Raw genomic sequence first — 13,651 nt, 5'->3', positions numbered from 1 at the left:
AATTTACGTATTTCTACAGTCATTGACCAGATACATAAAAGAGGAACAAAAGATCTCATATCAGCCAGTATATTATCGAAATTCATACAGACATTATCAACAATATCAGACAATAAAATATTAAAAGTGAAATACTATTAAATAATTAAAATCTCTGTTTGAATAACATATGGCCTGACTGTTAATGGCTTATTTCCGGATTTTAATGGCCTGCACAGCAAACTTTGCTATGTTTAAAGTAATTGCCTGCTCTCTGTCAGCTAACAACTTATCTAAATAAAATCTTTCATTTCTCCCAGGGAATCAAGAGCAGATCAGGGTTGTATAACTGGCTCTAGGGTTGCCAATCTCCAGATGGGGGCAGGGAATCCCCTGGTTTGGAGGCCTTCCCCCTGCTTCAGGGTCATCAGAAAGTGGGGGAAGGGGAATGTCTGCTGGACACTTTATTATACCCTATGGAGATCAATTCCCATAAGGTATAACGGAGAATTGATCCGTGACTATCTGGGGCTCTAGGGGGGCTGTTTTTTTGAGGTAGAGGCATCAAATTTTCAGCATAGCATCTGGTGCCTCTCCTCAAAACACTCTTGTCACACCCTTGCTCCTGGCTCTACCCCCAAACTCTCCTGGCTCCACCCCCAAAGTCCCCAGATATTTCTTGAGTCAGACGCGCCAACCCTAATGGCCACCATCTTCTCTAAGAACTTGTCCCAAAATGGCAGACTCAGCAATTACCTGTAGTTGCTCAAGTCAGCTAGATCCAGAGAGGTTCCCCCCCCCCACCCCAGTAAGGGCCTAATAACAGTCTTTCAATACTGGAAAGGAGTCAGATGTCTATATGAAAATATTAAAAATATGAGAGGCTGTATGGCACATGATTGATTGGAAAAGATGGGTTTTAAACTCCTGGTGCTAAGAGTATAAATACTTGCTTTCCTTTTTTCAGTTTCTATCACATGCTTTAAAATATACCCTTATTTTCTACATTATATTAGAGGTGCACAATTACTTATAAATTCAGCTTGAAAAGTCTAGGATTTCCTTCCTTGGGACAATCACAACTGTGCCAACATCCAGTCAGTTACACCATATAATCACTGTCAACCAAAGATAGCGTGAACAAGACAGAAATACATCTGTGACATTTAAAAAAATTTTTTTTAAAAAAATATCTAACATAAAATAAAATTATATTTCACTTAGAAATTCCTCAGCAGGCTTTGATTTCTCTATATAATCTAGTGTTCAAATATATTAACCAAATTTTCTCAGCTTTATGGGAGAATCAGACTGCAACTGTAGAAGTATAATATTATTAAGAAGAATAAGATACAGTTCTAAGTAAATCTCAGCTAGTACATCAAACTTTTCCAATTCAAATAAAACTGTCTTTTTAGAAAGCAAAAAAATCTCTCTTATTAAACATGAGGAACATTATCTCAAGGTGTAAAAGTTCTTTTATGCTTTTACTGACTGTTGATCGGAAACACATTTCCAATATACCAAAAATTTTAATAAAAAGAGCTAGCAGCTGGAGTTAACAAAATCGTAAATCAACATATTAAAAAGTATTTCCATCACTTTAAAAAAGAATCCTGTTTCCCTTATTAAACATGAAATAGAATGAAACAGCACATTAATCATAACATTCAAAGGAAGTCAAGCTAACCAATGAAAATTAATCTTTCATATTAACTGTATTTTAAATGATCTACAGTATAGAAGTATTAGATACACAGTACCAAGAACTGTCATTCCATATCAACTACAGAAAATCAGTCTATATATATATATATATATATATATATATATATATATATATATATATATATATATATATGCATTTTTTTCTACAACTTACAAACATAAAAGAATCATATATATATTATCATTAAACTGTAAATCCCCAGCTGTAAATTTCAGTAACAACATAGATTTGATCATTTGTTCCTATCACAACATGTTTAGAAAATGTTAAAGTTTGTTTCAGATTTTCATGCATGGTACTTTTAAGACTTTTAAGATACACAGGTTTCATGGTACTTTTAAGACTTTCCTATTTCTCTTGTAGTAAAACTCATCCACCCTTCTAGAAAAGGAAAACTCTTCCGTTTAAGTCAATGAGCAAATGCTTCCCATTACTGAATTCAATAATTTTAAACAGAATTATAGGTCTAACATGTAGAATTTTAAAGTCTTTCTTAACAAGTCAATTGTTTTAGAACTAGGACTTTCCTTAGGTTCATGAGACATGTTTTTTAAATTATAGAGCAGGATATATGGCTTCTGTTCAGTCTAGATTTTATTGTTTATAACATTAGAAACAGTTCATTTCATATGGTGTATATATATGCTACTATAGCCAATTGTTAAAATGTGAAACCCCTTTATGGTTATTATTTAATACATATTTATCTAGTCTAAAAGAACAAGCAAACAATAAAATCCTGTATTTATTTATAATAGTTTCTCTAACATTCTGGGAATTTACACTGATTAGCATTCATGGTTGAAGTGAACTTTTGGTGGACTGCTTCAGTTCCACTCCTGCCTCAGTAATGATGACATCTAGAAATAAGTCCAGCAATATTCAGAAAGTAGTTTGTGGAAATCTGTAAAATATTTTATACCAATACTACTTTTATAAAAATCACACTATTACTAGTACTGTTCTATTTTACCTTCTACAAATATTGTCTTTAAATGTCTGCAGATTTAAAAAAAAAATAAACACTTCACTCTCATACCTTTAGAATTTTGCGGCACTTGCTAAAGACTGATTGACGAGGGTTTCAGAAAATTTAATAGCTTCACTAAATGTACAGAAATTCAGTGTCATAAAATGTGATGGTGTCCTCTTGGAGGATACAATTATCAGTGGATGTTAGTCATAAGACTAAATACAAAGTTCACATTTGGGGATAACGAGAGTAGGAAATAAAGTTTTTCCACAACTTTCCCTGGCTTATTCTCATCCATAATCCCAGAACCTGTCTTCAAATTATAGGGATTCAGCCTGAAAATACACATGTATAGATCAAGAATCTTAGGTGTTTTTAAAAAGGGATTAGACAAACTAATGGAGAATGAGTTTATCTTTTCTGTAGTAGGTAGTTGTTTGTTTCCCCCAAAAAATAATATGCTTGGAAGAGTGTGATAGACAGGAGAACAAAGACAGAGTTTGGTCTCTGTATCCTGCAATATTCATGATTCTCCCAGCCCTCAGCTACTCAGCCACCTTTGCAACATGTGGGTTTTCCTAGACTTTGTATGAGCGGGTTTTTGTCTTCCTTAATTTCTGTTCTGATCCTTCCATCTATTGCTTCTGTGCCTTCCCCACCAGGGGGAAACGGTTCCCACCATTCCTCATGTAAGATTCCTGAGAATATACTATTAAAAAGTTTACTCGACCTGAACCTCAAGTCAATAAGTGCCCTTGATGTAAACTGTATTTTGGTGAAACCTTAGAAATTCTTACAAAACCTCATATTACCCAATACAACTTCCTAGAGACTCATAAGCACCTTGTTACTTGTGTGCTTAAGCTAGTTAGTAAATCATTATGCAATTAGTGGCACATACCCCTAAGTAACATTTAACCCTTTTATTTTTCCCTGCATTATTCATAGACACTAAAATTTAAGATATTTTGCTATAACATAAGCACCAGGATATAAAACTGAAATAAAGTTAAGCATTTGTACAAAATTAAATCATCCTATTTAGTTCACAGGGCTTCCTTTGACCTTTTGTTTTAAACATGAACAAAATGAATAGTGGTTTTGTACTTCGGTTTTAAAAATGGAGTCTTCCAAACACAAGGCCAGAAATTCCCTTTTCCAAAAGCTTACTTCAGGCTTTTCCAGTGACATATTTATAAAGTGAAAACATAGTACATAGAATTTGCTGCAGATCAGATGGAATCACTTAGTTCGTACCACAGAATGTCAAGAACCTCTGCTGTGAGTGGCTTTTACCTCAGCCAGAAAATGACTTTAACAATAAGGTTAACATGGGGGAGGGAGGGGTTACACACGTATGATAGGTTAAAAAATCTGTATCTTTCACCCACAGTTTCTAGGAATAAGGCGCTAACTGCCTTAAAAATGTTTGGAGGTACAGGATGTGAATGGTTTTCCTCAATTTTAATAATCTCTGTATGAGAACATACACTATATAATAACACAGAATACTATATTGGCACTTAGGCTGAACTCGCATTCCCATGTTCTTATTGCTACAATTCAAGCAAGAGCAAAAGACAGTGGAAATACCTATCCAACCTACCGGGTTTCAGATCTAAGGAAAATAACAGTAAGGTATAACACAGGAGTGGCCAAAATTTGGCTCTTTGACATATATTGTGTGGCTCTTGAAACCCCCACTGCCCTGTTAGCCTGCTTGGAGAAGGCATTTCTCTCTTTAAAAAACTTCTCCAAGCCAAGCCAATTGGTGGCTTGGAGAATGCATTTAAAATTAAAGTTGATTTCTCCCTCCCCTATTTATTTGCCTGCCTGCCTTCCTGTCTTGCAGCTCTCAAACATCTGACATTTCTTCTATGTGGCTCTAAACAAGTTTGGCCACCCCTGGTATAACACTAAGTTAAAGTTAACAATAGAGAAGATTTACCTCAAACATTCCACCCCTCCAGATGTCCATGGAATAAATGCACATCCTAACCCCTACCTGCTCTGTGCAGGGAAAGCCGTCCTCCAGCATTTGAATAAAGGCTAAAGGACGTTACCAATCTTTTAACCCTTTGTATCCTTGCTGGCGGGAAGACTCTCACCCACTGCAGATTTCGGAACTCACCCCCACATGAGATCTCCCAATCAACCCAGGGCACATGCCCCACACATCTCAATACCCAGATCATGTTTTACAACAGTTATCCATCTCATCCTTCCTGGCAGGTACAGCAAATGGTTATCACTCTGCAGGAACACATCTCTGTTCTGCTGACCTCATGGTGTATTTCATGGTTCTCTTTCCTGAAACACAGGCAGCTATCAGGATCCCAGAGGACCCCCAGTGAGTATTAAAGTACCCTGCATCTCTGAATTACAAAACAAACTACTCTAACACCACAAACTACTACAGGGCCACCTGCACTGAACTCAGTAGCTATCCACTGCAACAGACACAACTAGTTAGTATCAAAACCTGGCTCTTCAATAGCTATGAACAAGCTACCACCCAGGTGCAAGTACTTGACATATCAATAGGCTGCATACATAGTAATGTATACATAGTAATGTATGCCCAGGACTTTTGCTACAACAGATCAAAATTTATCATTATAGCTCAATACTACCGTAGTATGTTTAATCAAATGTATTTTCAAGGGGAGAGCTTGAAATTCTAATTGGACTGGGATCCTCTAAGTTGTTCTGGCTAAGAAAAAGGACATGGCAAACACAGTATGAGTTTGGATGAGTTGTTCTATGAAATTTATGCAAAAACCATGAAACTTTGATTCCTAGCCATGAATGACCACACCTCTCATGCAGACAGGACAGTCAGTAGAGTCCTGGACTGGTAATATCTTAAATTGGAAAGTTCTTTAGTTTTTGCTTTAGCACAAACAGCTGTTGAACAAGGCTCAAAACAGAATTTTTGAAATCATGTTGCTTTGTTCAACAGTTCTCACATTAATAGCTAAATGCTCCAAGTTAGTAGCAAAACAGTTGATAAATCGAAGTCCACATTTATATCACTACCCTGTTCTCACAAAGGCAAAAGATACATTTAATCTTACTACATAAAGCTCAGCTGATAATCTTTTTTTCTGACTAGCGGGTAATAAAAAGTCACCCTGCAAAATTGTGGAAAAGTAAACCCCAGTCTACTTTTCTTACAAGTTTCCTGTTACAAGACTGCATGGTTTTTACATATGTAGTACTTTGTTATTAAAAAGAATTCTTCCTCATAGCACCTTCTTTGTTGTAAGACTGAAACATGCTTTGCCTCCAGGCTGAACTATAATAAAAGTAAAACGGATTCAGACATTTGGCTAAGAAAAGCCAGCTTTTTCCTTATAGTTTTTTTTCCTGTAAAGATTTTCTACTCTTTCAAAAATACAATTGTTTTTATTATTTCTCTTTTGTTTTTCTGGATCTGCAGATTAACATAAAACAGATGTGTAATTCTGGGAGCCATTTTATATTTTTAAATAGCATAAGAGTCTTTGTGATCCTTACAATGCTACTTGTGCTATAAAAACGCTGTATCACATTCAAGATATGTTCGAACACCTGCCAGTTTGGCTCCCTTCCCATTCAGGCAGGTAATTAATCAGTGAACTGTTCGACTGTTCGCAACCTGTTCATGCCTACTCACAGGAACAGGCTACTGGCAACCAACAGATCAGCTGGAAGTCAGGTTCTTCTGATTGTCTATTTTGGAAACTTTGCTGCCTCCAGGACTTGTGGAGATGCAGCATACGTGGGGGGAATGGGGAGTGATCAAAAGCCCAGCTGATTTCCTTTCTCTTCTTGCCACACCAAGCTGTCAATTTGAGTTGTAGGGGGGGGGGGGGAACAAAACAGAAACCACTTCTCACTCCTGTCTATTTCATAATGCAGTGATTAAAAACAATGCCCAGCAGGGGGGGCTTTTCCATCCGGACATTAAAAGCACTGCACCCAGCTTGGAATGGAAAGACGAAAAACTAGATCTTTCCTTTTTGCAATTCAGATATCAAAAGCACTGCTTCTGCCTTTATCAAGCATGAATTTCACTGCACAGATATTTTGCTAAGCGGGCAGGTCAGAACCCAACTCACAGCTGATCCTCCAATTTTCAGCTTCAAGTACAACTTTGATCAACAGGCATCTGCAGACTTAGTGATAAGCAGCCCTTAAAGTTGCTCAGTGCAATCCAAACATAACCCTGGATCAGTTCACCATCTGATTGTGTTGAGCAGTTGTTTCTTCATACAATCACAGCCCTATGAAAGTTTTACAATCAGAACTTCATGAAAAGTTCAACATATGATTCAAAAGCAGCTTAACACAAATTCAGCAAGCTTAACACAAATTCAGCAAATTCAGCAACTCCAGTATGACTCTATACTACAAAATTACTTTAAAAAATTTTTTCCACAGTCATTCCACAGGAGGCATTTTCCCTTCTTCCCACAGTAGCCTTATGCGACCTTCAAACTACACAGTAAAATTTCTGAACATTTTGAAGCCATGGCAGAAAGTGGAGAACAGAATATATTTGGGAAGCAATAAAAGATATGGTCCAGGCTAGCCCAAACTCGTCATATCTCTGAAGCTAAAGCAGGGTCAGCTCTGGTTAGTATTTCAATGGGAAACTACCAAAGAAGTCAAGAGCCAGGAAATGGCAAACAACTTCTGAATATCTCTGTCACATTCTCAGGGTGCAGGCAAGCAGGAGTCCAAAACCAGTCCAAGGTCACAGTCCAGGAAGTCAAGCAGGAGCCAAGTCGCCAATGCAGAATCACAAACCGGAATCAGAAGTCAATGTCCAAAAGTCAAAAGGTCAGGGTGCCAAGGAAATCAAGCAGGTCAGGATCAGGAATCAGGGAGGAGCCAGAGAATAGCCTTGTTGCTTCCACAAGGTTACCAGGTCCTGGGTGGGAGTTATATAGGAGGCTCAATCAGTCTGCTCCCTGGGTGGCAGTGACTCTGCTAGAACTCAGGGCTGAGGAATCTGAAGCATCGGCGTGCCTCATGTCTTCGCTCTGAAAGTTCTTTCTGGAGCCTGCTTCGAACTCTTGAGATGGGAGGAGGAGAGCTCGGAGGAGATTGATCGTCAACAGCTGACACTGGTGCCTGGAGAGTGATTGATGGGCCAGCTGCTGTTTGATCAGCTGAGGAACTGGCTGGCAACTCTTCCAGGTCTGTTAACCCTTCCAGCTCCTCCTCGTCAGGGCTCATGATAATCTCTTGCCATAGAAACCCTATACATTCAGCTAAGTCAACAGTGACTACATGGCACTTTCCACCACAAGTACTTCTTACAAAGCTTGAATTTATCATGCTGTTGTAACAACATAAACACATCATTTATAACTTACATAGTATTAAACTATCTGGCTTTTTAATAAAGTCTAAATACATGCCTGACCCTTCTACAAGCAGCATTTCAAATATAACTGGTACAAAAGACAGAACTGCAAACTGGTATAGCCCAGGAGTGGCCAAACTTGCTTAATGTAAGAGCCACATAGAATAAATGTCAGATGTTTGAGAGCCACAAGACATGAACAAATATTACACATGTCTTTACTTAAAACTTTCTTTGCATTAAAAGATAAAATACAACACGAACATGCTAAAGGGAGACTTTTTTAAAAAACAAAAGCTGGGAATAACAATTCCCATAAGACCACAATAGGGAAAGGTTAGGGAATTATTTTTTGGTACCAGTGAGAGAAGAAAACATATACCATATAAATCACTGTGCACCATTTGTATCACTATGCATCTCTCTTTGCCTTTACTTCAAGATTAGTATAGCTCCTACAAAAGCTATGAAGCTAAGGGGAAACCCTGAACCACCCTCTTTAATTCTGTCCTTACTTCCAGTGGCTCCGTTGGCTCATGGCTATTTCCCCGTTCTAGGTCTCCAGGAGACTTCGTAGTAGAGGAGAACAGCTTCCAAGCCTGCCTATTCCCCCCGTCCTTCCTCGATTCACACATGGCAGAAATAATCACTTACCTATAGGTCAGGGCTCAGAGGTTAACTGAGGTCCCGATGCTAAGCACACTTATTTGAGAGTAAACCTGCATTCATTTCCTCCTTGACTTTTGGTAGCCACACAATATGTATGAAAGAGCCGCATGTGGCTCCCAAGCTGCAGTTTGGCCACCCCTATACTACCTTAACATGTATTTCTTAGCTTCTGCCACCTGAGAGGTTGGAAAGAACAAAGGCTGAAAGCAGAAAATTACAAACTCTGTAGCAAACAAAAACAAACCAGCTTTCCAGCGAACGTCAGCCAAATTCCCCTTCCTAGTAAAACTCTGTCTCACTTAGCTTTTGTCCATGCAGGTCCCATGATTCCCAGCACACTTTTGGGGGGGTCAAAAGGGGCATTTCTTTTTCACCAACGGAAAAGCTGGCTGGATCCAGTCTCGTGTGTTACACAAACAGACGTACTCTCGTACCATCACAATAGGACGATCAACACAGATACAGAGTTCAACTTCATAACATTCAGAAACACTACATTCTTCAATACTATATCAGAGGTTAAAGCATAGTAATTGGGAACAAAATGAGTCACATTTAAACAGTAACTCTATCCTTGAAAACACCAGCAATTCCTCTGGCTTCTCTGAACCATGTGAGGCAGCAAGCAATGTGTTTCCCAGTCTGTGTCACAGACACTGAATAAAAGGTCTACCAAGCCTGGCACAGGAGGTTCTGGGTGCTAGTTTCCTATGGTTGTCAAGCACAAAAAAAGCCCTGTCTTGTGGACAGAAAGCAATTTGGGTCAGGATGTAGCTGTACCAGTGAGAAGAAGAATCAGGTGCATTCTACTACTGGCAGTGGAATGTCCCCAGAATACGATCCCTCTTAAATTTTACAAGGGAGGCAATGAAATCAAATCCAGGATGTCATTTCCTAATGAATGAACCTCTAATTATGACTACAGAAATGCCTAGCTACAAGAAACAAAGTCTGCATGTCTACAGAACAGATCTAATATGGATAGGCTGGCAGTGCAAGATGAGGCAGCTTAAATAAACACCGTTCTATATTATAATCTCGTTATTTATAACAGATGTCGCAGAGACAATACACAACAATGCCGGAAATGCTTTCCCTAATCCTCAAATTCTTGATTTTGGCTTTAAGCCTCACTAAAAGGGTACGAAAGAAATCAGCTTCATATTACTTATCTCACTGTAGCTAAGAAATACAATAAAGGATACATCTTGTTTCAGTCTTATCAGTCATGTCAAAGTACTGCTTCTCTTGGCCTTGTTATCAGTGTTAGAAAAAGCAAAGTACAAAGGGCTTTTGCAGTGAAATTTTGTTTACACATGCTCTATTCCTAGAAGGAGTAAGACGGCTCTTCCATACACCCCCCTTTTACAATATGTTCTGCTGTCACAACCCAAATTTCAGTTGGGAACTCTACTTTGTTGATACATCAAAGTGACTGCAGACCAGAGAATGTCAAAAGTGCACTATTTTCTATATAAGATGCTAGTAGTGCTCGCAAACACATGAGAGCTTTCCTGCACTCAGTGGGTATATTTGTCACTTCTAATCTGTCAGGAGAACACTAACTGATTTTTATGTATCTTTTCTTTGGCCTTGCGCCGCCCTCGCCCCACATGGTTCAGAGAAGTACATGAGCGCCCTCTGGTGTCTAAACATATGCTCATGCATGCAAAAAATTGTAATATCTCATTTTGCACTCAGAAACTAGAATCATGTGGTTCAATTAAAGGCAACATAAAACACGTACATTATGGGCAGAAAACCCAGAAAGTAAACTTTCTTACATTATAATATAAAACATACTTCAAAGACTGTCTGCCCATCCAAACCGAAACTCTGATTATTCATTTTCAGACCAAAGAATAACTAATTATTTCTCCCCTCATATCCCTTCCTGTAACCATTCCTCCTCCAGCTCCATTGCCCAAAGCTACCCAAAAGTCTCCTTGATTTATAAATAAATTTGATTTATTTAAATTATTTTATACCACATACCTGAGGCAGTTTCCATAAACACACAATATAAAAGCATCCAGCAAATAATAAAAACATTAAATATCACATTAATATAGAGGCTAGTACATATCTGTGAAACCACACCTATCTTAAAAACACGACCTTCGTTTAAAAAATATATATATATATTTTCACCCCATTCTCACTTCAAGGCGCACAGACAGGACCAAAGTTCTTTCATCCTCCAATTTATCCTCATTACAACACTTTAAAGTAGGCTAAGTTGACAGTATGTGATTGGCCCAAGGTCTCCCCTAATTACCTTCGTCACTGACTGATAATTTGAACCCAGGTCTTCCCAGCCAAGTCCAACACTATGTACTACACTGCACTGGCTCTTTTAAATGAGGCCTTCAGATTACAAAAACAACTCAGCCACACTGTCATGATCCCAGGTATGAAAATGAGTAGAGGATGCTGCCAGCCTCAGAGAAGCCTCTTGCCCACTAAAAGGATCTGTGGTCTTGCTGTAATTTTTATCTCTGGGCCTACATTTTGCAGACCCCTCTCACCCAAGGATTGAGCCTGGTGGATTTGGAGGGAAAAGGTGGCCCAGTATGAGAAAGGAGGGCCTTGAGAAAGTTAAAATTAGGATCACCCAAGGAAGAGCCTTGGTTAGTCATCTCCCATCACTTTTTTTTTCCTTACAGCTTGCCTTAATTGCCTCCAAAACAGCTGCATTAGGCTCTCTCACATGCACATCTATTAAATCCTTCCACGGATCTCTCCTTTTCAATGAAGCCCTTGGCACAACCCCTTAGTCTCCCTATATCCCAAGTGAAACTAAACCTAAGGACACATAAATGGAAAACACATACTGTCTCCTCATTTACTTACACTTCCATCCTCTTCCACTCCAGTGTTATCTCCTGCTCTTGTATTTTGACTGTAAGCTCCTTGGGGAAGGGGCTTACAGTTTACATACTGTAAAAGATCTTGCAAATCAATAGCACTCTAACAGTGGTAATTCCACAAATGATTATGAAATTATTTTTAATCAGTCCTAACTTATTTTACTGGCCTTGACTTTAAGCCTTTAAGGAAAATAGGACAGCAATAATATTTTGCAGACTCCAGAGGACTACAAGCTGACTTCGGCAGTTTTTCCTGACACCACCAAGGAAAAATTCAATAGGCGCACTCCTGAATAAATTGCATGAGAAGTGCTGTATTAGTCTTTTCAATAAAAGCCAAGATTAGCCCAATTTTATCCAAGCCTTGCTTTCTGTGATTCCAACAACCCTCCTAGAACAATACGCATTGTAAAATGACAACATATGTTCAGATCAACAATTCAGCTGGGATTCTATCCAAACTGAAAAAAATATACACTCAACGTTACCATGACTGAATGTGTTACCAAAAGATTTTCTAACAGAGGAACATCCAAGAAAAAAAGAAAATGTAATAATACTAGTTTTGCTGTTGTCATTGTTTCATTGTGGTGTGTTTTACAATCCTACACGAAGTTCCTCTAATCTAAACCCACTGAAATCAGTAACACTTCTCTACTATGCCCAGTGAAGGGCACCCTAGGACACACATTCATTGCAGTTTGTTAAGTCTGCCCCCAAGCCATATTTTCACAGGAATTATAGCAAAAGCCTACAGTTATTCCCAACTTGCCCTTTCCTACATATGGCTGTCATATTACAAGAAGATACTGCTGTTCATCCACGCCAACTTCACAAAATGGTACAAGGACTAATGGACCCATTATAATCTCTTTGCCACTAAATTTCCTAAGCAGTAATATTTAATTAGTCTTGCTCCCAGGAAAAAGTGTTCTTAGGACTGCACTGTACTTCCTAGCTGTCTGTAGAACTGAAGTCCTCTGCCTGTGACTCCTATAACCACCCAGAATATGGACAATCTACATTTATTACAACTATATACCAGCTTTATGGAATATATAAAACCATCTATGTTTAATTTTACCTTTTATACCTCCAAATGGCCCATAAGTCATGTTGCACGCTGTTCTCTGCAAATTGTGTTCATACATAAGTTTGAGCTGATATTGGTTTCCATGTTCCGTGTTTCCCAAAGTTCCTATTAAAATAACAAACTTGTTATACATGTAGTATTTTCTGTTCCTGAAAACACATACTGTAGAAGAGACTGTGCTATGATTCCATTGCACCAGGAGACTCATAAATTAGGAATCATAATTCCATTGAATTGGACCCTACATAATATGCAAGACAAAGGAGATGCTGTGAAACAGAATTCTGATAGTGACAGCATAACAATCCTGTGAAATAGATTAGACTTTATAATTATCAATATATACAATACACCAAATGCTATGGGGTTTTTTTTAACACATACCTTTGGTTCTCCACATAAGCCATATTTTCTCATTATTGTACAACATTAGACTGATTGACTTATTATTATTATTATTCCAATTTACTGAATTGCCCCATCCTGGCTAGTGCTGGGCTTTGTGTGGTTTACAACAATGAATAATACAATCATATAGAAACCAACAAAAACCAATTAACTAAGATAACTCATAAACTCGATGGTGTCCTATTAACATTCTTCTGATCCAGATTTCTGGATGCAGCATCGGGAGGAGGATCCCTCTGAGGCGGAGGAGAGAGGTGCCAGCTCGGCAACCATCACTGTTCTAATTGAAAGCCTGGCAGAACATCTCTGCTTCACACACCCTGAGGAACTGTAGAAGATCTTGCAGGGCCCTGATGTTCTCTGGCAGAGAGTTCTACCAGGTTGGGGCCAGGACTGAAAAGGTTCTGGCTCTTGTTGAGGACAGCCAAACCTCTTTAGGGCCAGGGATCACCAATAAATTATTACTAGTAAAGTGTAATGCTTTTCCAGGGACATAGCGGAGGAGGCAGTCCCATAGATATGCCGGTCCCAGACCACTCAGGGTCTTAAAGGTCACAACTAAAACTTTGAATGT

General features: G+C 38.5%; 1 protein-coding gene across 1 annotated transcript in view; it reads right to left on the bottom strand.

Moving 5' to 3' along the window:
* Positions 1–13,651, bottom strand: part of BBS9 (Bardet-Biedl syndrome 9) — a 316,421-nt gene that overhangs the window by 293,027 nt on the left and 9,743 nt on the right. The window contains exon 5 of the mRNA XM_060247641.1: positions 12,661–12,774. Within this exon, the coding sequence (XP_060103624.1) occupies positions 12,661–12,774 (114 nt within the window). The remainder of the gene's footprint in view (positions 1–12,660; positions 12,775–13,651) is intronic.

This window comes from Heteronotia binoei, chromosome 10 (assembly GCF_032191835.1).
Source record: "Heteronotia binoei isolate CCM8104 ecotype False Entrance Well chromosome 10, APGP_CSIRO_Hbin_v1, whole genome shotgun sequence".
In the NCBI taxonomy this organism is placed as follows: Eukaryota; Metazoa; Chordata; class Lepidosauria; order Squamata; family Gekkonidae; genus Heteronotia; species Heteronotia binoei.
This window is presented reverse-complemented; position numbering and strand designations above follow the sequence as displayed.